Below are 24,722 nucleotides of genomic sequence, written 5' to 3'. Positions count from 1 at the left end.
TGCCGCGGCGGGCGGGGGAGCGCACTGTTGTGGTGCGGCGCGTCGGGCGGGCGGCGGCCGGGCGGCCCAGGGGCTGCCGCGGGGACTCGGGGCGCCGCCGAGCGGCCAGGCGCTGGGGCGGGCCGAGCACACCGCGGGGCCCGGACACGGCGGGTTCGAGGCCGGGCCCCCGCGTGGAGAGCCGCGGGGTGGAGACTTTGCCGCGCGGCGCGGAGCGGGCGGGAGCCGGCGGGGGCCTCGGGAGCCCCAGAGCGGCCGGGCCCGGATCCCGGGGGAGCCTCTGGAGCCCGGGCCGGAGCCTCGGCTTGTACATCCCCGCCGGGGCCCGGGCTGCAGGAGCACAGAGCAGCGGGGCCTCGCGGAGCTCAGAGCGCGCCTGACCCGGGGCGCACCGTGGGACCCGGGCGCGGGGCTGGCGGAGAGCTGCCCCGCGGGGCTAGCAGCCGCGGAGTAGCCTACAGGGGCCCTCCCCCGGAGGGGCCGGGCTGGGGCGGGGAGATGAACGGCTTCAGCACAGAGGAGGACAGCCGCGAAGGGCCCCCTGCCGCCCCCGCCGCCGCCCCGGGCTACGGCCAGAGCTGCTGCCTCATCGCGGACGGCGAGCGCTGCGTCCGGCCCGCGGGCAACGCCTCCTTCAGCAAGAGGGTGCAGAAAAGCATCTCGCAGAAGAAACTCAAGCTGGACATAGACAAGAGCGTGAGTCTAGGGGCGCAGCGCAGGGCCGCGGGAAGGGACCCCGGGGACGCTCCGCGCGTTGGGCCTCTCCGCGCAGTCTCTGCAAAACAGGGGACTCAGGTTCGTGGAGGCCGCTCGGTGCTCCGCGACGCTGCCCGCATCCCCGAGGGTGGGCTGGGAAACCGGGGAGGGCTTGGCACACTCTCCCTGCCTGGGAAAGCGACAGCAGTTTCCAGCTGTCAGTGTTGCGCCGAATAGTAAAGCAGAGAGAGGTGGGTTACTTTTGCAAGAATTGGGCAGAAGGGGTGACGATGGGACCCGGAGGATCTTCTCCAACTTAGTCCTCCTTCCAGGACCTTGTCGCTCTTTCAGACACTAGCAAGGTGGCTGCGACTTTCCTGTCTCCCCGCGGCCTCCATCTCTGCAGCGCAGCACAGAGCCCGCTTCGCTGGCAGCGAATGAGTTTTTCTGAGATGTGGCAGAAATAAGGCCAAGGCCGGGTCTTAAATGACTTACTGTGGATGTGGTTGGAGGGGGCGGGGAATCAGTTTTCTTGAGAGGGTTAGCATCTTTGGTAATACCGATGAAGGTGGAGAGGTGCAAATTTAAAATTGAATGGGATTGCCCTACGCCTTGTGGCTAATTATAAGAAACTTCCTGAGTGATTTCACCTACTCTGGTAACGGTTCTGAAGATGTGCCTACCGCCAACCAGTTAAGAACTTTTCAGTTTGACATCTGTTGCTGCAAGCCCTGAGTGGTAGCTTCCAGGTTAGGAATTGAGACTAAGTTAAGGAACTTTTAATATTCAGGGAGCTTGAATGATTACTGTTCAACGGTTAGGGGAAATCAGACATTGCCTGGTATCGGAAAGGGGAGCCCATCTTTACACTTCTAATGTGGCAGAAACTGAGGCTGGGGATAGGAAGCAATGGCGCCAAGAGCGCACTGCACTTAGAAGCTGGCTAATTTCCTAAACCCACTTATTACCTGGCTGGCTTCCAACCCCCACACCCAAGTTTCATTTGTCTATAATAGATATGGTCATCATCCTTTCTTCTAGACTCTTCTCTTGCACACTCAGTTTTATTTAGTCAACCAGTATAGTCCAGTTTGGAATCGTGCCGTTTTTTAAAATGATTGGGACTTTCTTTTTTACAAATGTCTGTCAATAAATAAATGAGTGAATGAATGAATGAAATTACTCTGAAGCCGGGCAGAGGTGGCGCACACCTTTAATCCCAGCACTTGGGAGGCAAAGGCAGATGGATTTCTGAGTTCGAGGCCAGCCTGGTCTACAGAGTGAGTTCCAGGACAGCCAGGGCTACACAGAGAAACCCTGTCTTGAAAAAACAAGAAGAAGAAGAAAAAAAAAAAAAAAAAGAAAAGAAATTACTCTGAGGCAAAACCTGGCTAACCACTCAGGTGTCCCCTGCTCATCACATATGGGAGTAAAAGGGAATTGGAGACTGTTGATGAATTTATCCACATGGAAACAGTGCTGGCCTCCTGTGTGGGCTGCTGGCACAGTTATCCTTGAGCAGTGCTCACATCTGGATGGCTTTGTTGTTGCAGTAAAGACTCCATTTATCCACTCACCCCATGGGGAAGCCGTGTGGAGCAGTATTCAGCATGTCACACACATGCACAGGCACATACACCATACACACATACACACACACACACACGCACACACACATCATCTGGAAGAAAGGCCCCCTCAGCCTTACAGTAGCATCCCCAGAAGCAGTGCTTGGGAAGACTTGTGGTTAGATGTGCAGCCTCAGTCCATTTCAAGGTGCTGTATAGAGTCATTATCTCTGAAAGAGTTTCTATTTCATTTCATTCCACAGACTTGGGCAGGAATTCAATCCCAAGTAAGTGCTGTGTTACAAGAATTTCTAGCTGTTGTAGCAAGTGAAATGGGGGGGGGGGGGGGAACCACAGTGAGCCTTCTCTCCCTCCATGGCCCCACCCCACCCACAAAGGCAGCTGAGCTCTGAGAGTGTTGAAAAGTGGTTTAGATTTGAACATGGTTAAGGACAGAGAGTAGCTGTCTTGTAAAAGAATCTAGCAAAAGCCCTTTTAAAATAAGATACCACTGCCGAGCAGTGGTGGTGCACGCCTTTAATCCCAGCACTTGGGAGGCAGAGGCAGGCGGATTTCTGAATTCCAGGACAGCCAGGGCTACACAGAGAAACCCTGTCTTGAAAAACAAAAAAACAAAAAAAAAAAAGATACCACAACCTTCAGGTGGACACTGGCTGCTTCTGTAATATTAGTACATAACCAACTTGTAACCGACATGTTTCTTCTTTGCTTCTGCAGAGTGCTTGAAATTGCAAATCATAAAGGAAGAAGGCTTCAGGAGCCTTGGGTTGTCCACCTCCCCACTCTGGGACTGGCATCTTCCTACCTAAGCTTTAGAAACACCCCCATTCTGCTGCTCTTCCCACTATGCTTGTGGGAAGCAGCTTTCTCTCTCAAGAGGCACTTGCTTACATTTGTCAACCCAAGTGCCAGCTGCCAGGGATGGGACAGGGGACACACATGTCCTGTAGTCTTATTTCACCCGGGTATTACTCTTTAGGATAGTGGCGTATACCATGTCCGAAAAGTTCATTGGAAAAAGTTCAATGGAATCTGGCAGAAGCCATACCAATGGCTGGCCTTGGAAGAGGTGTCTTTTACCAGAAAAGGTTGCTTTTAGATATGAGAGTGCCTACATTGGTGCATCAGCACTTATTGAGTGCCTGCTGTATGCAAGACAGCATTACAGTGTAAACTCCAAATGACTCATGATTCACCAATCCAACCACACAAAACTGATAATCACCCGATTAAAACAGTTTTCGTTATTCCATCCACGAAACAGCCTGAATTCATTGGTGGTGACTTCCTGTCAGCTTACTTTTATCTTTAAGGATTTAAGACCAACTCCAATTCAGATGTCTACCCAGAACATTTGTGCACCATCTGTCCCTACCCAGAGCCATTTACACAGTCACTGGGTCCTGCAGGATGTTAGTGGTTCCTCCAGGCGACTGTGCTACTTATGTTCTTAAATAAAAACATGTTCTTCACATCTGAGCTGCTGTTGGCACCTTTACTAATATACTCTAGTGTTTTTATTATTTTTTTTATTTTTATTTATTTTATTTTTATATATATATTTTTTTATATATATTTTTATTTATTTTAGTGTTTATTAGAAAATCAGGGTGATATCCACTCTCTTTTATGTGGTTTTCCTTTGTGAGAATTCTGTCTCTCTCTCTGCTCCTTTGTGGATCAGATGTGAATTAGTAGGAGTCAAGTTTTCCAGTGTTACAGTAAGAGTACCATCCACTGTCCTGCAGCCCTGTCTCTGCCCACTGCAAATTCATAATTTCTCCTGTACCTAAGGCCAGCCTTCTCCCAGCTGTAGCCACCATCTCTATACTGTAGAGGTTTGGGTGCTAATACACTGTGGTGGGGGGGGGGGGATCCCAAGTTGAGCAAGTATTTTCCACTGAGCTATACTACCAGCCCTCTGTGTGTCTTCTTCTGTAGCCTATAGTAATATGGTTATAAGCTGTGGCCTGCCTTTCACTCATCCATCTCTCTCTAGTACCTGGCCAAAAGAGAAAGCTCATGATTTCACAGGTTCCATGGGGTTGGTATCACTGACTTTAGGTTTCTTCCAATCAGGTAAGGCACCTGTATATCTGCGACTTCCACAAAAATTTCATCCAGAGCGTCCGAAATAAAAGGAAGAGGAAGACAAGTGATGATGGCGGAGATTCCCCTGAGCATGATGCCGACATTCCTGAGGTACAGGACAGCGCTGGTAGAGAGAGCAGGAAGAATAGATTGTGGCCAAGCCTCCCTCCAGCCAGAGAATGAGAGTAGTGGGTTCAGACTCCAGCTTTCTTTCTGGCTATTGTGTTTTCTGAACTAATCAGTCATCTTTGTCTGCTTGCCTTGCTGCGGTGTGTTTGAAAAAGAGTTCTCTAGACTTTCAGTAGCATTGACTGAAAGCTTGGTAATCAGCTGCTCTGCCTGCTTGCCCTTCACTCTCCAGACAGGCCCAGGCTCAGGTCCCAGGTGGTACTAGAGGCTCCGCTCATCTTTGTAGTAGACTGCAGGGCTTTCGCCTTTGAGCCCGACCAGTGCTTAACATGATGTTGCCTCTTTTAGCACCCTGTTCTTGCCTTTAAAGTCAATGCTCAGTTTGTGATCTAGATAGCTCCTGCTGCCTTCTCTGACCTGAGTGTAAAGGTTTATCTTGCCAGTGTCACCAGCCGGGCTAAGGCTTGTCCCAGAGACACACTGCAGTCATTTAGCATGTGCTGAAATTTGACATTTGAGGGTAAGGGCACATCATGAGTATGATAGGATCAGCAGTGCACGCGCGCACACACACACACACCCCTACCCCTGACCACTAGAGGCAATGATATCATTGTCTGAGTTGTGACAGTGCAAACATGTCCTGCACACAATGTCACATATCCTTTGGGATGTGCCCCCAAATTAAAGAGCACTGTATAAGACCATGAGCCCAGCTGCTCACCAGAAGGCTCCCACGTGTGCTAAGGAAGTCCCCAGGAAGGTTAGCTGGGTTTCCTTCCACAGTGCTCCCACTTGGGCTTTGTGAAAGAGGAGCTATGCCCAGTGTACACTGAGCAATTGATACATCGTTTTCTCACCTATGCGCACACTTCATGGTAGGCCTTAGTCTGCAGGGGTGGAGAGGCTGTGAAACTCAGCCATGTCCCCACAGCTCTCCCCGTGTCCCTCCCCAGCCTTACTTTCTGATATCTTTTGCCTGTAGCATTTCTGTTATCTCATAAAGATACATTCCGGTTTCTGGATTCCTTTGACCAAGCATTTTAGAAAAGTATTCTGAACCCTCATATTGGTAATTCTTTTTTTTTCTTCAAATGAGTTCCACTGGCCTGCATCAAGAGCCTTCCTTGGAGGCAGGTAAAGGCAACCCACGTTTCTGGACCTTCTGTATTTCATGAGTGGGTAGCTTACCCCTTCCTAGGTTAGCCAAACCAAGAGATAGGAGCCCTTCTTGTCCCTTATCCAGCTATCTGCAGAGATGCCAGCCCTGACCTGCAGGTGGACCACTGTGCAGCCTTTCAGGAAGGTGACCTCAGGCTAAGCACCTCTGTCCTCTGCTGTCTCTGTGAGCTCTGCCCAGCCACACCAGCTTATCTCCCTCAGGTGTCCCTCAGCTCGCCTTCCTAGTTACCCTGGTGTCCGTTAGCACTGGCCACAGCAGGGCTCAGCTCTGTCTGCTCACTAGAGGGCCAGTGCTGCAGCTCCCCATTCCCCTCCAGCCCAGGAAATGCCACCCCACTGCTTGCTGCCCCAGCCCCTTCTCTGCTTCAGGTGTCCACATCATCTCCCTTCACTCCTCCTCCTCACTTCCTGTCTACTGCTGCCTCTCTTGTGCCTCAGCCTCTCTCCTCCATATACACTGAGCCCTCTCCACACCTGCCTTTGGCCTCCTTGCCAGTCCTCAGTCCTTGGCGGACAGTGTCTTCCCTCCCTAGGGTGTGCCAGGCAGGGTGGGCTCAGACATGACTTTCTCTTCTCTTTTCCAGGTTGATCTGTTCCAGCTGCAAGTGAACACTCTCCGACGCTACAAACGGCACTACAAGCTGCAGACCAGACCAGGTTTCAACAAGGCCCAGCTAGCAGAGGTAGGTGGGTAAATCAGAGAGGCCCAGCTCCTGTGTTCCAGCTACCCCTCCCACTGGTCATTGAGAGCTTTGGAATAGAAAGTCCACATGGAAAGAAGAAAGTCCTATTTTCCAAAGGAAGACATGCACAGAGAGGGATGGACTTGCTTTAAAAATCACAGCAACCTGAGGACTCCTGATTCCGAGTCGTGATGTCATTTTTGCAAGGTTCTTGATAGAATCAGTCCCATAAGTGTGTCAGTGTGATATCCATTGTGTCTTTAGGTTTAGGGCTTGATTTTTCTTTGGGTAATGAAGAACAAACCCAGAATTCTTACATGACAAATCATCTACTAGTGAGCTTTCCCTTCAGCCTCCAGGTTCCCTGCTCCCCCCAACACACACCCCAACACACACACACACACACACACACACACACTTTCTTGACCTCTGATATTAATGGAAGCCTTTTCTTATATAATTAGTGGCACCCAGGAACATTTTTTCTTCGTTGAGCTTTTAACTTACTTTTCTGTCTGTGACGGCGTGTCTCCGTCAGCAACTCTCCCTTACCCTCTCTTGTGTGTCATCTAGCAGTGCTGATGGGCTCAACTGATCCTCCTGCCTCAGCTTCCCTTTTAGACACATGACACACACTTGGCTTCCTCTTCCCTCTTGATTCTCCTGCTTTTTGTTGTAAAAACATTTGAGAGATAGAGAAAGAAAAACACAGTCCAGAGATTTACTATATCCGAGTCTTTTCTTCTGCCCTGACCACCTCCATCCATGTGTACTGGAAAGCTGCCGCCTGCCAGCTTGCTGTGGCCTCTGTCTGCTGTGTCTCCGCTCTTCAGCCTTTCCCTCACCTGCGTAGAGATACAGCAGCAGCGTGCAGCTTTGCTTAATCATTGCCAGCTATAGAGAAGAGTAGGGAAGAGGGGCAGTGTGTTTCTCCGGGGCCAAGACGACAACAGCAGAATTGGGCCATGAGCAGTGAGCACCCTGCTCTATCCTGGCAAACTTTCCCAGGAGCGGCTGTCCCCACTTAGAGAAATTCTTGGGGCCAGACACATCTGTTTCAGTTGTTCATTTGACATTTGGGGTGTTTTTTTTTATTTTGTTTTGTTGCAAGTGTGTGTGTGTGTGTGTGTTTGTGTGGTCAAGGCAGCTGAGGCTGGTCTTGGACTCCTGACCTGTCTGGCCTCCTGAGCGCTGAGATCACAGGCATTTACCACCACACCCAGCTTGACACAATTTTTAAAGCCTTTTTTTTTTTTTTTTTTTTTTTTTTTTTTTTTTGGTCTACCTCCAGAGCCTGAAAGGCTTGGTGGCAATTGGCCAACCAAGGAAGTCTCAGCCTTACAGCACAGGGTAGCTGAAGTCATGCCAGGGATGGCTACATGCTACTGAAGTGCATCCACACCTTGGTGCCATCCTGGGCCACAGTGGACACCTTTGGTAGCCTGGGGAAAGCAGCTAAGCTCTGGAGCAAGGGGCCTGCTCCATCCTGAAGCTCCTTGGCAAGTCTAAGTGCCAGGCAGTCACTTCTGGAAGCAGCTCCTGTTCCCTCTTTGCAGAGTGTAAGATGTAGGGCCCGATTTGCACATAGCTTAAGGGACTGTGGTCTTTTCTCCTGTGTAGACTGTGAGCCGACACTTCAGGAACATACCAGTGAATGAGAAAGAGACGCTTGCCTATTTCATCTACATGGTGAAGAGTAACAGGAGCAGACTGGACCAGAAGTCAGAGGGCAGCAAGCAGCTTGAGTGAGGTGCAGCCACCCTGGTGAGGCAGAGGCCTTGAGAGGACAGCCATGTACTGCTTGATGACAGGTGGCCTCTGCAACATCTCAGCCAATAAGGACTGTTCATATCTACTGTAAATAAAGTTTGAATGATGGATACTGTAAATGTCTCTGTCAGGAGGATTATATTCTCACAGGTCAGCATGTGTGTAGAAAGACTTTAAGATATCTGCTCAGACTGAAGAAAAAAAAAACAGTGTTATAAAAGGGATTTTAAAACTGTGTCTGTAGTGCTCAGCAAAGCTTTAACTCAGTTCTCCTAGAAATGCTGGGTGCTCTGCATTTGACAGTCACCATGCAGTACCAGGCTGCCACGAGCAAGGCCCAGCCCTGGCAGCGTGGCTCAGTGACAGTGGAATTACAGAGTAGCCCATGTCTGGACTAACCCCTGCCCACTGGGGACAGAGGCATGCCACTTTATTGCAAGTTTTGCCATTTAGTAGCAAATCAGTCTGACAGTAGTCCCCAACTTGCCCTGTGACCTGTACACAGTGGGCGCTCAATGTGTATTGGCCAAGAGCTATCACAGCTACGCAGCTTCTGCTTCCCTCCTCCCACTGAGACCTGAGCTTTGTGTGACTCTCTGCTTAACCACTAGAGGTGGAGGACACCTGCCCCTCCACAAGGAGTCCAGACAAGCAAAGATCTCTGGATAGTTTCACATGCAAAACTGTTGGGATTCCAGAATTGACACAAAAACATCACAGGCTGGCCATGATGTTGCATGCTTTAGTCCCTCTATTCAGGAGAATGAGATAGGATAGTGAGCTCAAGGGTAACCTGGGCTAAAGACCCTATCTCAGAAACAAAACAATGAACATGGGCATGGCTCATCAGGCAAAGGCACTTGCTGCCAAGCCTGATGACCTGAGTTCAGTTCCTGGCCATGTAGCAGACTGTACACACACACACACACACACACACACACACACACTAAGTGATTTTTTTTTTAAACAAAACCATATCCTTCCATGGGGGACTTTTGCATTTTACCCAGAGTGGGTTTATAGCATGACCTGCTATGCTTCTGACAGTAAGTGCTCTGATGTACAGAAGTGGAGTGTCTGGGCTCGTGTTTCCAGTTTTCAGTATACAACCTGTAGGAGAGCTGCCAAAGTCCCCGTGATCTAGCTCCGAAGCCCAGATCTGCAAAGACAGTGTGGTTAGACTTGGCATCTTGGCCCCAGGAGGCTGGAGATCATGAGCCTGGACAAGAAAAGTCACTGCCACCTGAGTTTCAGGTGTAAAATTCAGAATCTGCCTCCTTTTGGGGAGAATGCTTGCTAAGGTCATTTTTTAAGTATTAAAGGAGGGCCCTGGTCCCACTCCACAGAAGCATGATGCTCTGCTCCATAGAGGGATTCTTCACGTGTTCCTCCGATAGCTCAATGCAGGGTTAGTTTTGGTATCTGAGATAGCACTCAGATAAGCCATCTGGGAGACATTAAAATGCCAGGCCAGGCTTCTGTTCTCCTGTTAGGGCTTAAGAAAAACTCAGAATTGAAGTGGAATAGGGAGATGAGACATTTGGCCCAATACATACAGGATGGTTGGAGATTAGGAATCTTTCTTATCCTTCTACACACCCTTTCCCCTACAAACTGACTGGAAATCCCACACAAGTCTTTGGACATGAGAGCTTTGCTTTCCCAGGGTGCTTCTGGTTCAGGCAGAACTAGATAGAAGGGTCTGATTTGAACAATGACATGTAGAAGTCATTGTTCCCTCCTACCACTGATGGAGACAACAGAGGAGCCCAGGAGAAGCTGGTGTCTGAGGGAAAATGGAACCTTTAACTTAGCTGGCCCTGTAGAAATGTCAGTGTCTTACAAGCAAGAAAATGTAGCTTTCTAATACTTAAACCAAAACTGTGGGCATGTAAGTCATGTGACTGTTTCTTTAGTATAAAGTCTAGTTTCCTGTGGAGAGGCTCACTTCTGGGCAAGATGTGGCATTAGGCTCCATCTGTTCCCATGTTTTATGTCCAGATCCAAACTGGGAATGTCTGCCCTCCAGCCTGATGCCACCTCAGAATCCTCGTCCTCTGATGCAGGCAACCTTGGAGAAGTAGAGGCCAGGGCTATCTTTTTCAACCTTTCGAAACAGATCGCCTGAGAGAAAAGGCAAAGCTATTTGAACTTACGTTTTTCTCATGTTCAGAAGTGTGCTGTGTCATTGGAGCAGCAGCCCTGGCCTTCCATCTGCTGCCCTAGCCATGGGCAAGAACCTGCTGCCTTCAAGAAGGGCCCAGGCCTGGCTTGGGGAGCAGCAGGTTTAGTGAGAGAGCAATGCTTATTTTGGCTGCCTGTATTTCCGTATCACCTGTCCATGCTTCACACACATCTGCGATGGCTCAGCATGGTCTCTCTACTTGGTGCTGCTCCTGGGCAGAGCTGAAATGTCAAGCCCAGAAGTGGAATGGCTTCCTGTCTCTGATCCAGCCTGGTGTGGTTCCCTGAAGGGGTCCTATGGAGACATCCATGGCCTGCCATTCATTTGGGGCTTGAAATTTTTTACAGCACAAATGGACAGAATGCTCATTTCATGGAAAAAAAAAAACTGTGAAAAAAGAGATGGCAAACCAAAATTCCAGGTGGGAGTTGTGACTCGAGAAACTTAGCTTCTGTGTACTGCGTGCTTCTGCCATAGGTAGCTATACTCATGATAGCCTCAGAGAGCAAACCTTAATGTTGCACATGTGTGTGTGTGCACACTTCCTGTTAACATCTTACCAAATGATTGCCTATGTGGCAGTAGGATAGCTTGTCTGCTGCAGCAGGTGGTCCCTGGCATAGTCCCAAAGAAGTTGCCTCATCAATGCCACCTGAAGGCTCTCTGTGGTACGACAGGATCCAAAAGGTTGGAAAGAGTCTTGAGTCCTCCTGTCCAGCTTCTCCATTGGTGCTGACGTTCTGCCTATACCCATCTCAGCCAAGAAGCAGCCTGCACTTGGCCACTTCCAAGGACAGAGAGCTCACTACCTCCTAGGGAAGACTGTTCTGTTGTTAGCGTCTGGCTTTTCCATGCTCTCTAATTTGAGGGGTGGGGGGGTGGGGGGCACATAGGCAGAGTCTCTCATGGGACAAAGGACCCGTCCCACACATTTTATCTTTTTTGCAGAAGGGAACAGCTGGATACAATGTATTTTCACAGCCCTTACCCCTCAGTATTGGTCTATTGGTCTTGGTTCTGTGTTGGAGATGTTGGAGAAACCCCTCAGCCTTCACTCATGCCAAAGTTGCCAACAGGGAACCAGCCTGCTAACAAGAGTCCAAGTCAATGGAGGTCTTAGTCCCGCGCTGGCCACACAAAACCTGTGGCATCTCTGAGGGGAAACTTCAGCTGGAGGGTTCTAAACAGCACATGGCTTTGCCTGGAGTTTAAGGTCTCAAGGTTGCCGAGGGCTCGTCCCTTCTGGTTCCCAGGTGGATGTCATGCCAAAATCTGAAGGTACTCAATGTCAGAGTGTGTCTCGGTGTCAGAGGCACATCAGTTCCTCAAAGTCACTCAAGGCTGCTATGCCTTTGTTTTTCTAAGTGAATGGGGGAAATAAAGTCCCAAGAGATTTGCCAAGGTCACATGTTATCGAGGGGCCTCTGTGGCCTTCAATTGCACACTCTAGTCATTTGCTTGTGACAGGTGATCTAAGGTAAGCTGCTCTGGCACGCATCGGAGCTTATCCCTGGGAGCCTCTCAAGGGCAGTTGAGCTCCGGGGACAGACTGACCTGCAGAATTGCAGGAGAATAGGGACTGCTAAGCTTAGCAAGATGACTGGCTAAGGAGCAGAACCCAGCAGGCAGGCTCACCTCAGCTCCCAGCCATCCAGGATAGCAGTGAATGTGACCCAACATAGAATCATATTTGGAGTATTATGAGATTTACCTTACAATTTTTAAAAATCAGTTGTGTTATTCTTGAGCGTGAGTCTTGTTGATAACAATTAGGCCCAGAGAAGTCAAAAGTTGGACCAACACCAGTGGGGTGTAGTGTTAGTCTGCCTTCTTTGTCCTTATAGAGTAGGCTCTGTCTCTGCCCATCTCCTGTCTTCCACCCTGTCTCTGAAACTGTGTGATGGCCCTGACTCTGGGTCCCTACTGAACTAAGCAGGGCAGTCAGACTGGAGGTGGGAGGAGCTCAGGCTCATGCCTTGGGGAGCACGGTGCCTTGGGGTGCCTTTCCATTATTTCATTGGATTACAGACTGCTTCCAGCTTATGGTCGGTAAAAGAAAAGTCACTGTGATGTTTAAAGTGGGCAGAGTGGGCCTGGAGCTTAAGGTGGAGCATTCCAGGGGGTTGTTTCCCTCTACTGGCACCCCTGAACACAAAGCCTCCCTCTGCTTACTGTCCTGCCACCCTTGCCTGCTTCCTATTACCTGTAATGCCCATTGGAGTGTATTTGGGGAGTGGGGTTTATCCGCTTTGTAACTGCCTTATTGAAAAGTAAGTGCCCTTCCATCCCAGGCCTCCAACTGTATTTGTTTTCCTGCCAAACTCGGGGGTGGGGGGAGGGAATGGGTCATTTGTATTTTGATTTTGTGCCTGTGGCTCTGTACTGTTGAAGGTCTCAATTTTCTGGACTCTGCTGAGCATGTATGTGACTCCTGTTGCAGTGTCACACAGTGTCACACAGGTGAGATGGCCTGACTCTTATTCTCAATAAACGGTCTGAATGAGCAAGAGACTAACTACTCCATGGCTCCCTTTGAATTCCTGCTCGGAACCTAGCTGCTTCTGGATCCGGGTACTGTGTGACTGGCTTAAGTGACAGCCTTAGATAACCACAGCCGTTAGTCTCAACAGAGGCAAAGGCATTCGGATCACAGTGGAGTGGACCCAAGTCCTAGTCCTCCTGTGTGGCCCCCTACTGGAGAGAGGCAATAGGTTTCCAGTCCCTTAGCTCACTGATGGCTCCCTAGAAGACTGGAGAAGGATGAAATACTACCACTAGCCGGGCGGTGGTGGCGCACATGCCTTTAATCCCAGCACTTGGGAGGCAGAGGCAGGCAGATTTCTGAGTTCGAGGCCAGCCTGGTCTACAGAGTGAGTTCCAGGACAGCCTGGGCTACACAGTGAAACCCTGTCTCTAAAAACAAAAAAAAAAATAAAAAAAAAAAAAAAGAAAAAAAGAAAGAAAGAAAAGAAAGAAAGGAAGGAAGAAAGAAAGGAAGGAAGAAAAAGGAAAAGAAAAAAAAAGAAATACTACCACTAGAATGCCCATAGGGGGCAGTCTTCGAAGAACTGTCTGGGCCCTTCCCATTACCCTTCTGTCCCTGCCCTGCGGGGACAGATTGAACAGATCTTGTGATAAGAGAACTGGAAATCCAGACCCTTCTGTAACTATCCCAATGCCAAAGTATCAAAACTTTGCGTCACCAGCTCATGGGCTGCTGTGTCTTCTCCAGCACTGACATTTGCTGTTGCCAGTCCCCAAACTAGTCACGTGCACAGACATCCCACAGTTTGAGAAGCCTGGGCTCTACGATTGAGCTTTGAGCCTGCTGGTTCCTGAGGCCCCATGGGCTAAACCCCCCTGCCCAGCCTTACAGCACTGGGGCAGGCTCAGCGTGCTGTGCCTGGCTCACACTGCTGTCTTCAGCAGAAGGCGGAGGGACCTATATGCTAGTTTTCTTTTGTTGTCTTGGGTTCTGTTTGTTTTTACTGCAGTCTGAACACATGATCCTCCTGCCTCGGCCTCCTGCGTGTTGGAATTATGGAGATGTGACATCTGACTTTCTTTTTCTTTTGGGCTGGTTTTTTTTTTTTTTTTTTTTTTTTTTTTTTTTGGAGACAAAGTCTCATTATGTAGCCCAGGCTGGACTCTTAATCCTGTTGCCCTGTTTTATCCTCTGAGTGCTGGGATTATGGAGTACACTGAGTAACTAACAAGATTGTTTTTAAGATAAATTTTAACAGTGTTTTTATTCTTCAGGAACCCTATACAACGTATCTTTTTGTTTGTTTGTTTGTTTTTGTTTTTCGAGACAGGGTTTCTCTGTATAGCCTTGGCTGTCCTGGAACTCACTCTGTAGACCAGGCTGGCCTCAAACTCAGAAATCCGCCTGCCTCTGCCTCCCAAGTGCTGGGATTAAAGGCATGCGCCACCACTGCCCAGCTATACAATGTATCTTGAACATATTCACCCCTCCCCGAACCCTCTTCTCCATCCTTCCCACTTTTCCATCCCTCCCCACCCAACTTGGAGCTTTTGTCTTTTTTCTTTCTCTAGCAAGTTCAGTTTGTGTTGCCCCTTAGGGGTGGGGCCTGCCCTGACTTGCAGTCCACCTACCAATCAGCTACTTCACTAAAACCGACTCTCCTCTCCCAGCAGCTATCAAAGGCCAACAGCTCCCCAGCCCGCCTCTGTCTCTGATGGGATTCTGTGTTAATTGCCATGTACCTAAAAGGAGAAGCCTCTCTGATGAGGCCTGAGAGATGCTCCCCTCTGTGGGTATGAGGACACATCCTTAGGAGTGGATTAATACTATGCCCATTTAGAAGAGTAATGGTGTCAGATTCTCCCTTAGGGTCTGCGACCTACCTGGCCACAGGTGTGAAGTCATTGCCCCAGCCCAAGCTCGACTGATGGAAGTTTTCAAAGTCCACTCCTCACTTGTCACCATCCATGAAGCCTCAGAATGAGAAGGCCAGCCAGATGTGGGAGGGCACAGCTGTGATGCCAGCACTTGGGAGGTGGAGGGGCTGGTCAGACAGTCAGCACCAGTCTTGGCTACCGAGCAAACTGGAGGGAAGCAGGAGAATGAAAGAGAAAAATAAGAAATGGGGGAAGGAAGGAAGGAGGGAGGGAAGGAAGGGAAGGAAGGAGCATGCATGGTTTTAAGCCTAGCACTCAGGAAGCATGGTTAGGCAGATCTCCATGAGTTCCAGGCCAGCCTGGACTACATAGTAAGTTCTAAGCCAGTCGGGCCTGAAAAGTGAGACTTTCTTAGAAAGAAACAAGAAATGAAAGAGAAAGGGAGACTGCCTGAGGCTGGAGATAAGGCTCAGGCCATGAGTGCTTGTCTAGCTGTATGAGGCCTCAGGTTTGAGTCCATCCTACACACAACATAAATGGATGTGGTCACACTCCTGTCATCCCAGCAATCAGAAAGCAGAGGCAGGAGGAATAGAAGTTCAAGGTCATCCTCTGCTACAAAATGAGTTTGAGGCCAGCCTGGGCTACATGATACACTATTGAAGAAGAGGAAGAAGAGAATGACAGAAGGAAGAGGGAAGAGGATGGTAATGAGAAGAAGAGCCACGTGCGTGGTAGCAATTTAGGAAAGCGGCATCAAAAGACCCTCCCCACCCTTCCCAGTGGGCTGCCTGGAGCCCAGTGCCTGTGGGAAGGCACTGCATGCAGGGGGCTGAGTGGTTTGTGTCTACAGTTGCCTGTAGTTTACAGGGCTCTTCCTGTGAGCTGTCAAGCACACTGTGCACAGCACACAGCATCTCCTGGGCATTCCCTTAGCTCATCTCACAATAGTCCTGTAAGCAGGATCTGTGACTAACTCCCATTTACAGGGATGTAGATACACTCAGAGAGGTTCTGGCACTTGCCCACCCTCTCACCCCTCCCCCCCCCCAAAGACAATGAGGTGTTAGAACTACTTCGGAGTGGACCCAAGGTTCATTTGGCTCCAGGAACACTTGTCACACTCACAGCGAAGAACCCGCAGTGCTGTGTTTTGAAGCTGCACCGCTGTAGGTCACCCTGGTCCTCCTCCATGGGAATTGCTCAGTTTTAATGAGGGATTCCGAGAAGTCACTCCAACTCTAGTTAGAAAATTTAATGGGGTCTAATGGAGGTTAACAAGGTACACCCAACCTTCCGGCCAGGTTTTAGCTTCCCAGGGCCCAAGAGTATTAACAGGAAAAGGACTGCAGACACCTGCAGGGTTTAATGGTGTTAATGAAGCCATCAGAGGTTGGTGAGAGGGACAGTGCAGGAGCACACTTCTGCTAAAGAGCCTGTCTGCTGGAGGTCAGTATGGATTTATTAAACGGCAGTTGCCTGCTGCTTCTTCCCCTGGACACCATGTGGAAAGACAGTCACGGATGGCCACCAGCACTATGCCAACTGGAAGAGCCCTGGTTGGTGGGTTTGGGAGTGGGCTGCTTCCTGGTGCTTTCTGGGTGTTTCTAAACTGTATAATGGTCATCAGTAATGTGTGCCCTGATTAACATTTGACCAATGGTTCTCAGCCTTCCTAAGGCTGCAACCCTTTAATACAGTTCCTCATGCTGCAGTGACACCCAACCATAAAACTATTTTCATTGCTATTTCATAACTGTAATTTTGCTACCATTATGATCAGAGTATAAATATCTGATATGCAGGATGGTCTTAGGCAATCCCTGTGAAAGGGTCGTTGGACCCCCAAGAGAGGTAGAGACCCAAAGGTTGAGAACCACTGATTTAGATAGTGTCCTAGATCAGGCTGACCTAGAAATAGCAGCTGATGACCTTAAACTTCTAATCTTCCTGCCTGTAACTCCCAAGTGCTGGGATTAGAGGCATGTACCACTGTTTCCAGTTTATAGGGTGCTGGGAATCAAGTCATAGCCCCACGCATTCTAGGCAAGTACTCTACCAATTAGGCCACATTCCCAACCTCCAAAGCCACTTTTTAAATTCTATATGTACATATATGTACATTATGTACACTTATATTTATGTTATATATACATTATGCTACCTGTGTACACACTCAGGGAAGCCAGAAGAGGGTGCCAGATGCCCTGAAGAACCAAAATCTGGCCCTCTAGAAGAATGGTCAAGGGCTCTTCACTGCTTAACTGTCTCTCCAGATCACTGCTTGTTAGTTTTATTTGTTAGGTTTTTTTTTTTTTTTTTTTTTAAGACAGGGTTTCTCTGTGTAGCCCTGGCTATCCTAGAACTCTCTCTGTAGACCAAGCTGTACTAAAACAGGCTGGCCTGGAATTCAGTGATCCCCCTGCCTCTGCCTCTGGAATGCTGGGATTAAAGGCGTGCACCACCACTGCTGGGCAACACTTGTGTCTTATAAAAGGCCATCACCCGGTTCTCTCTGTAGGTTTTCATCACGTGCTGTGGAGCCGTGGCAGTGGGGAAGAGGAAAGCAGAACTTGTCAACTGGTGATGTGTTGGGCATTATTCACTGTGTGCCAGGCTGGATGCTAAACACCTTACATGCCTTGGCAGCGAATACTGGGCAGGCCTCTGAGCAAAACTGCCACTATCTCCATTAGACCATGCCTGCTTGTAAGAGACCATCGTGGACCAGCAGAGCCTGGTGACTGTTGACACGGCAGAGTCATTGGACCCTCACCTGAGGTTCCAGCTGCCCCTCCCGACCATTTGTGTTCAATTCTACCCTAATGGCACTTGGCCTAAAGAAACTCAAAAAGAAAGCTAGGGTTTGTAGTCTGGGAGAGCTGTACTAAAGACGGGCTCCATCAATTGCAACTGTGGGGAAGCCAGCATCCCTGCTGGGTGAAGACTTTCCTATGCACCTGCCTTGGGGGTCACTCATGCTCCTTCCTGTGCAGCCTCTTAACTGTGGTCTATGAGGAAGCACAGCAGACTCCTTGCTTCCCCAGAGTGGATTGGTGAAGTCATGCTGTGGTTAGTCTCTGGGTTCTAGGAGAAACAGTAGACATCACTTATATCTCTACGAAGATAAATTCTTCCCTCTTGACCACATCAGCAAGCAATTGCCAGAGGTGAAGCCAAGGACACCCCAGAAGTGAGGGCTGAGGGAGACCATGCTGACAGGACCCTGGCCCTCCAGGGATTTGTCTAAATGACATGAGGTTGGACTTGGTTGAAATCAACTGAGTTTCTTGGCAGCCATCTCTAGCTGAGGGTGGTTTTTTTTCCCTCCAGTCGCTGATATAATATCTACATTTCTGCCTAGAAATATTTCCAAAGCTGGACATGGAATGATAGTGAGGACAGCTGTCTGTTAGATAACCTTCCAGAAGGTAGAGAGAATGGTGGAACCCTGACACAGAACGGTATTATGCTGACAGTCACACAGACTCACCAAGAGTCCAAGTCTTTTCCTGGGATTTTGTGGTGAGCCTCTTGCATGTACCATGCAACCGTCAGCACACAGAGAATGGGAAAGTTGATAGTGTCAGATGAAAGAAGTATAAGATCGTTAGTATTATGGAAAACCCACCTTGCCATCCATTAGCCCGGTACAGCAGTATAGTTACAGGAGGCAGGCCGATTACAGCGGGACTGCCAGGCTTTCAATGGGCTCTGATCATAGAAAGTATGCCCTGTATTTTGGCTTTGCAAAGCAAGGGGGTCCAGATATATTTTGTCTCTGGGTGTCTTCAGGTCAGAAAGCCTAAGTGATCTTAGACTACAGACCCTGTGTTGTCTCGGGAATTGGCATCAGGCCCAGAACTTCCGATTCAATAAGCCTGCTGGGTCTCCTCTCAATGCCCAGAATCTCCTAGACTTTTAGCATAAGGGTTCCCATCTGTGCTACTCTATCAAGAGGGGCTTTTACATTTGGGGGAACTTTTCTTCACTCACGGCGCAGAAGAGGCAGTCTGGCCACCAGGGGGCGCCCTCTCCTTGGTCGGCGGCAGCCTGGGCCACAAGGCTTTGGTTGTTACCGATGCAGGCAGGTCCTAGACAAGCAAAGCAGAAAGGGAGTTAGAGTTCGGGCCCCATGCCCTTCATTTGCAGCTGGCCAGTGATCATAGCTACACAGCCTAGTCCTCTACTCCACACGAACACACACGGGCGCGCGCGAATACACACTCAACAAACACCGCCACCACAGCCATCTCAGGCCTGTGAGTGGCCTGCCACTACCCCCACTCTGCCATGCCCTAGGGATCCTGAACAAGCCAAAGTGCTCATGGCAGCCACCACAGCAGACCAAGCAGGACTCTCTCTTGACCTCAGTGTCTGATATTCTGCTTCAAAGCACTTACTTGTATCCATTTTAGCCTGAAGCCTGAAATGAAGACAGATATGACCAGCCTTCCCCCCACCCCCACCTCCGCCCTTTTTGGAACTCGATTTGTAGACCAGGCTGGCCTTGAACTCACAGAGATTCACCAGCTTCTGCCTCCAAGTACTGGGATTAAATACATGTGCAACCACACCCCGCTTAAAGTTTTTCTTTTCTCCCCACCACCCCTGTTTTTCCAGACAGGATTTCTCTGTGTGCAGCTTTGGCTTTCCTGGAACTCACTGTGTAGACCAGGCTGGCCTCAAACTCACAAAAGATCCACCTGTAGTGCTGGGGTTAAAGGCCTGTGGCACCACTACCTGGCCCTGGTCAGCCCATCTGAGATTTTAAAGGACAAGCTACTAGAAGATGATTGGCCAGAGGGCTCCTCACTTACTAGGCTTGATCTGTAACCAGAAAGACTCTCCATGACATGCCACACCGTATGACCCAATTCCTGCCTCATCCTGGAACTCAGGTGGCTCCCACTGCAGACTGGAGAGCCAGGCTGTCTGAGCTGAACCTTAGCTCTTCAGCTTAAGAGTTATACCATTGAGGGGCTGGAGAGATGGCTCAGTGGTTAAGAGCACTGAGTGCTCTTCCAGAGGTCCTGAGTTCAATTCCCAGCAAAACCACATGGTGGCTCACAACCATGTGTAAATGGGGATACGATGACCTCTTCTGATGTGTCTGAAGACACATACATGAAATAAAAGTTACACCATTGAATAAACAGTCAAACTCTTGGCCCTGCTTGGTGACATATACCTTTAATACCAACACCAATGAGGCAGGGGCAGGAGATCTGTGTGAGTTCAAGGCCAGCCTGGTCTACATAGTGAGTTCCAGATTATCCAAGTTTACATAGTGAGACAGAGCCTCAAAAAAATAAATAAGCAAACAAAACAAAAACAACAACAAAAAAATACCTGAACTCCTAAGTCTAAAGAAGCAGGTAAGTCCAGGTAGTTTAAAAATAACACTATCTGGGGCTGGAGAGATGGCTCAGCAGTTAAGAGCACTGACTGCTGTTCCAGAGGTCCTGAGTTCAATTCCTGGCAACCACATAGTGGCTCACAACCATGTGTAATGGGATCTGATGCCCTCTTCTGTTGTATCTGAAGATAGCTACAGTGTACTCATACACATAAAATAAAACAAATCTTTAAAAAAGTAAAAATAACACTATCTGAAACACACGCAGGAGCTGGAGAGTTAGCTTGATTGGTAGAGTGCTGGCCTAGCATACATGAAGCCCTGGGTTCAGTTCTTAGCACTTCATAAACTAACTGTGATGACACACACCTGTTCCTAGCACCTAAGGGGTGGAAGGAAGTAAGATCAGAAATCAAAGTCACCCTCTCAGACACAGAGTTCAAGGCTAGCCTGGACTACTCAAGAGATCCAATCACAATCAATCAATGACAGTAAACATTCAGTTTTTTTTTTAAGTGGTGTCTTATTGACACGATCTGAAAGTCTATGTTGCTAATTGACTTTTTGGGGGGAGGGGGGGTTCGAGACAGGGTTTCTCTGTGTAGCCCTGGCTGTCCTGGAACTCACTCTGTAGACCAGGCTGGCCTCGAACTCAGAAATCCACCTGCCTCTGCCTCCCAAGTGCTGGGATTAAAGGCGTGCACCACCACTGCCCAGCATAATTGACTATTTTTATTTGCATGTGTATAAATGGTTTGAATGCATGTATTCATATGTACTGCATGTGTGCCTGGTGCCCCTGAAGACCAGAAGAGGATACCAGACCCCTGGAACTGGAATTATGCACAGTGTGAGCTACCATGTAAGTTCTGGGAACTGTGCACGGGTCTTCTACAAGGGCCACAAGTGCTCTTAATCACTTAGCCGTCTCTAGCACAAGCCTCTGTTTTTCTTCATCTCTGTCTGTCTGTCTGTCTGTCTGTCTCTCTCTCTCTCTCGATTTGCTTATTTTTGGATTTAAAAAACCAGCCTTCTTAAGTCTTTTTTAAAATAAAATTATAAAATTGTAAGAGCTGGAGAGACAGCCCAGTGGTTAACAGCACTGGTTGCTTTCAAGTGTCTGTATTTGATTCTCAAACCCCAGATGGTGGCCCACAGCCATCTGTAACTCTGGTTTCATGGGGTCTGACACCATTTTCTGGCTTCCTCAGGCACTAGGCATGCATGTGGCACACAGACATACATACAGGCAAAGCACTCAGACACATAACATTTTTTTAAAAATTTTTTTTAAAAAAACTTAAAATAATTTTTAAAATAAATTTTAATTACATATGTTTACATATGTTTAATTACATATGTTTATTTGTTGTGCGTTTTATGTACGTACATGTGTGGGGGTGGGGCACAATGCCAGGCACATATGTCCTCAGACTTGGCAGCAAGCACCTTTACCCACTGAGCCTTCTGACCAATCTATCTCTTCCTATTTTTTTTATAATTATTCATTTTATGTATGCGAGTACACTGCCACTGTCTTCAGACATACCAGAAGAGGGCATCATATCCCCATTACACATGGTTGTGAGCCACCATGTGGTTAATGGGAATTGAACTCAGGACCTCTGGAAGAGTAGTCAGTGCCCTTAACCGCTGAGCCAGTTCTCCAGCTCCCCTCTTCCTATGTGGAACACCTCTGTGGTTTGCATAGAGTTTCTATTCAACAGTGCTGCCTTAGACAGACACTTTTCTCTATTCAAATGCTATAGCCTTATGTAGGCCTCAGTTTACCTTCTGTGAGCCTTAATTTACCTTCAGTGTATGGAGTATAATGCCTTTGACCCTGGAATTCATTCTCTGGCCATGTGCCCTTGGGCAAACCCATGAAACACAAGCCTGCTAGAAATAGTCTGTGTTTTTCCTAAGTGAACAAACCTAATTAAACAGGCTGTGGGCAGGTTCAATCAAATAATGAAACCAGCTCACTACACAGAACAGCTAATGTGACCCTGTCCTTTTCTAGTTACACTGACCGGGCCCAGGGACGTTTTAGATGACTCTTCTCCTTTTGCAGATAAGGAAAATGAGGTTCAGCTGGGCTGCTGGGAAGCTGGCTCAGTGGTAGAGCGCTTACATGGTGTGTGGGAAGCCCTGGGCTCTGGCCTCAGCACCGCACGTGCACGTACACACGCAAGGGCACGCAGAGACACAGAGACAGAGAGAGACAGAGAGAGACAGAGAGAAATGGCAGGTGTCTGGGTCCAGCATTAGGAATAGAAGCTGACAGTAAACAAAAAGAGACACTCTGTACTTGAACTTGAGGAAGCTCCTTCTCTCTGTCTGTAGAGTCTCAGTTTCCCCTTCTGGGGGCTGCCTGGAGCCTTAGCCAGTCTGCACAGTGGATGCGGGCTTGTGGGCTGAGGTCTGATGCCTCTCGTTGTCCATTCTGTGGGGAATAAATGTGCATTTCTGTTGGTTTTAATAACATCTGCACGAGCTTTATATAGTGCCTGTGTCTGCTTACATTAGACGATGTGTATTAGAGTTAAGAGTCTTTCACTATTTCCCACATAAACCGTGTTTTTTATGGGGTTGGGAGAGCTCAGCTGTAAAAACTCTCAGCTGAAAAAAAAAAAAAAAGTTTTCTTTTTCACCCAAACAAATTGGGTTGAAATCAGGAGTTGGCTTCAGACACTTTAGAACACGCATATTTTTTCTCCCTAGTCACTTTTCATTTTAAGAATGAGGCTAGCTGATTTTTTTTTTTTTTTTTTTTTAAGTTTCACTTCTTTTATGAGGATTTAGTTGGGCCATAGTTTAATGGTGGGTTATGTGGAGAGAAGGTGTTCTGGCCTTTTCCAAAAGAAGCCTGAATCCTAAATAACCACAGCTGCCTTCTGCTCCTACTCCTACTGCTCTTTCCCCTGGCTCTGTGGCCCTGAGCTACTAGTGACTGCCACACTCCTCTTTCCCTGGCTGTCCCAAGGAAGCCTCATGCTTGTCTGGTTCCCTTCTAGGCTTTGGGGACTAAATTGTGCTCAAAGAGGTAGAAGCAGATCTGTCTGTGAGATGGTGCGGCAGGCTTCCACATTTGATCACCTAAGTCTGTTCCCTGGAACCCAAAGAAAGATGAACAGAGAAATGGCCTCCATGAGGTTGCCCTTTGACCTCCACCCTCACGTTCACACGCCTGCACACACTAATAATGAATATTTTTTTTTCTTAAGAGTGAAAGAACTCAAAGAAGGTAAGTGAGAATCCCATGTGTATGAACTGAGCAGCTGCTTTGTGGAATCCTGGGACAGAGGCTCCTGGGGTCAGAATGTTACCTACTGAGGAGAGATCCTAGTTGCCCTCTCCCACCAGCAGAGGGGAGTCTGGGAGGTCAGAATCCCAGATCCCTTTCACAGGCATAACCTCTTCTTTCTCTTATCTACCCTATTGCAGGGGAAGTCAGACGAAATAAACTGACTTTGGCTACATATGTAAAAACACACGCATACGCATTTACACAGAAGTGTGCAGGCACAGGGCCACAGCCAGAAGGTATTACAGGGTATAAGGGAAAGCCTGGTCTCCGATGACAGCCATTTCTTTGCCTGATCCAAGCCCTAATGGCCTTTTATTGTCTGTCTTTGTGACCTTAAATGAAATCTGTTACCTCTCTGAGCCTAAATCCTGACCTCTCTAGGGAGAGCCAGGCTTCTGAGGAGCCCCTTCATGAATTTTAGTTGCCGTGGTTTTTAAACATATGAAAAGATGTATTCACTGTTGAAGCTATAATAACTCTTTCAAGACTGATATTTGTTGGGTTATGTTGATTTCTGATCCATATTTGGACCATTTCTTATTCATTGTGTTTATACCTACAGTGCTCAGTGCATGGTAGACACTCAAAATGTGGGTTGGGTATAGCATAGAAATTGTATTGAAACTGTGCTGGTAACTGAAGGGAATGAACTTTAATGTAAAAAAGCAATATTTAGTCATTGTTAAAAAAAAGTTAAAAAAAATAGAGCAAAGCAAAAGGAAGTTAAAATATGCCTTTATTTCCTGAGGTCAGAAATAAAAGTAGGAAAAAAAAAAAAAAAAAAAAAAGGCAGGGTCTGTAATCCCAGTATTTGGGAGGATGGATGAGCAAGAGGATGAACAAGATCGAGGCCAGCCTGGGCTATGGAGTGAGACCAAAACAAAAACACGGGAAACAGAACACAAAACAGCAAAGGTGGAGGTATACATGTTTTCACGCCCTTTCTGTTTTTCCTATAAATGACATGGTTTTTTGGTTTTGTTTATAAGAAACTTTCATTCGGGTAACATGTAGTTGTCCAGGGAGGTGTCCTTCACATATCAAAGAGAATTCTCTCGGTTGTTCTAAAGGCTAAGCCATAACCACTCTACCCTAATGGATTTTTCTAAGTCAGTCTCCAGCCTGCCTGAGATCCTGGGTTGTTTTGTACTCTCTGGTACACTGTAGCTAAAATCTGCAATCCCTGTTTCTTAATGATCTATCCCTGGTGCTTATTCTTGAGTTGTCAACTATTCTACTTCAAACGTGTACTTTTGAGAGAAAATATATTTAATTAAAATAATAGCAGCATGGCTTCTGCCACCACCGGTTTGAGGTGAGCTCAGGCTCTGAAGATATTTCCCAAGGTGGGAGTCTGACAAGGGCC

The 24,722-nt window shown here is 48.2% G+C and overlaps 1 protein-coding gene across 2 annotated transcripts; it reads left to right on the top strand.

Moving 5' to 3' along the window:
- The first annotated feature begins 27 nt into the window (after nucleotides 1-27).
- Nucleotides 28-12,843, top strand: Sap30l (SAP30 like). Of its 2 annotated transcripts, none has more exons than XM_076936806.1 (4): nucleotides 28-696; nucleotides 4,365-4,487; nucleotides 6,272-6,370; nucleotides 10,142-12,843. In XM_076936806.1, exons 1-4 carry the CDS (start codon nucleotides 499-501, stop codon nucleotides 10,172-10,174), a joined length of 453 nt encoding a protein of 150 aa, XP_076792921.1. In that variant the 5' UTR covers nucleotides 28-498; the 3' UTR covers nucleotides 10,175-12,843. The 2 variants fall into 2 exon arrangements, with proteins under 2 accessions (XP_076792921.1, XP_034363922.1); XM_034508031.2 differs by having other exon boundaries at nucleotides 29-696; nucleotides 7,991-12,843.
- Nucleotides 12,844-24,722: the final 11,879 nt, after the last annotated feature.

This window comes from Arvicanthis niloticus, chromosome 6, assembly GCF_011762505.2.
Source record: "Arvicanthis niloticus isolate mArvNil1 chromosome 6, mArvNil1.pat.X, whole genome shotgun sequence".
Classification (NCBI taxonomy): Eukaryota; Metazoa; Chordata; class Mammalia; order Rodentia; family Muridae; genus Arvicanthis; species Arvicanthis niloticus.
This window is presented reverse-complemented; position numbering and strand designations above follow the sequence as displayed.

Coding starts and splice junctions, on each gene's coding strand:
- Sap30l (XM_034508031.2), top strand. CDS start 499: ATGAACGGCTTCAGCACAGAGGAGGACAGCCGCGAAGGGCCCCCTGCC. Junction 4,488..6,271: donor ATGATGCCGACATTCCTGAG/GTACAGGACAGC, acceptor TCTCTTTTCCAG/GTTGATCTGTTCCAGCTGCA. Junction 6,371..7,990: donor ACAAGGCCCAGCTAGCAGAG/GTAGGTGGGTAA, acceptor TCTCCTGTGTAG/ACTGTGAGCCGACACTTCAG.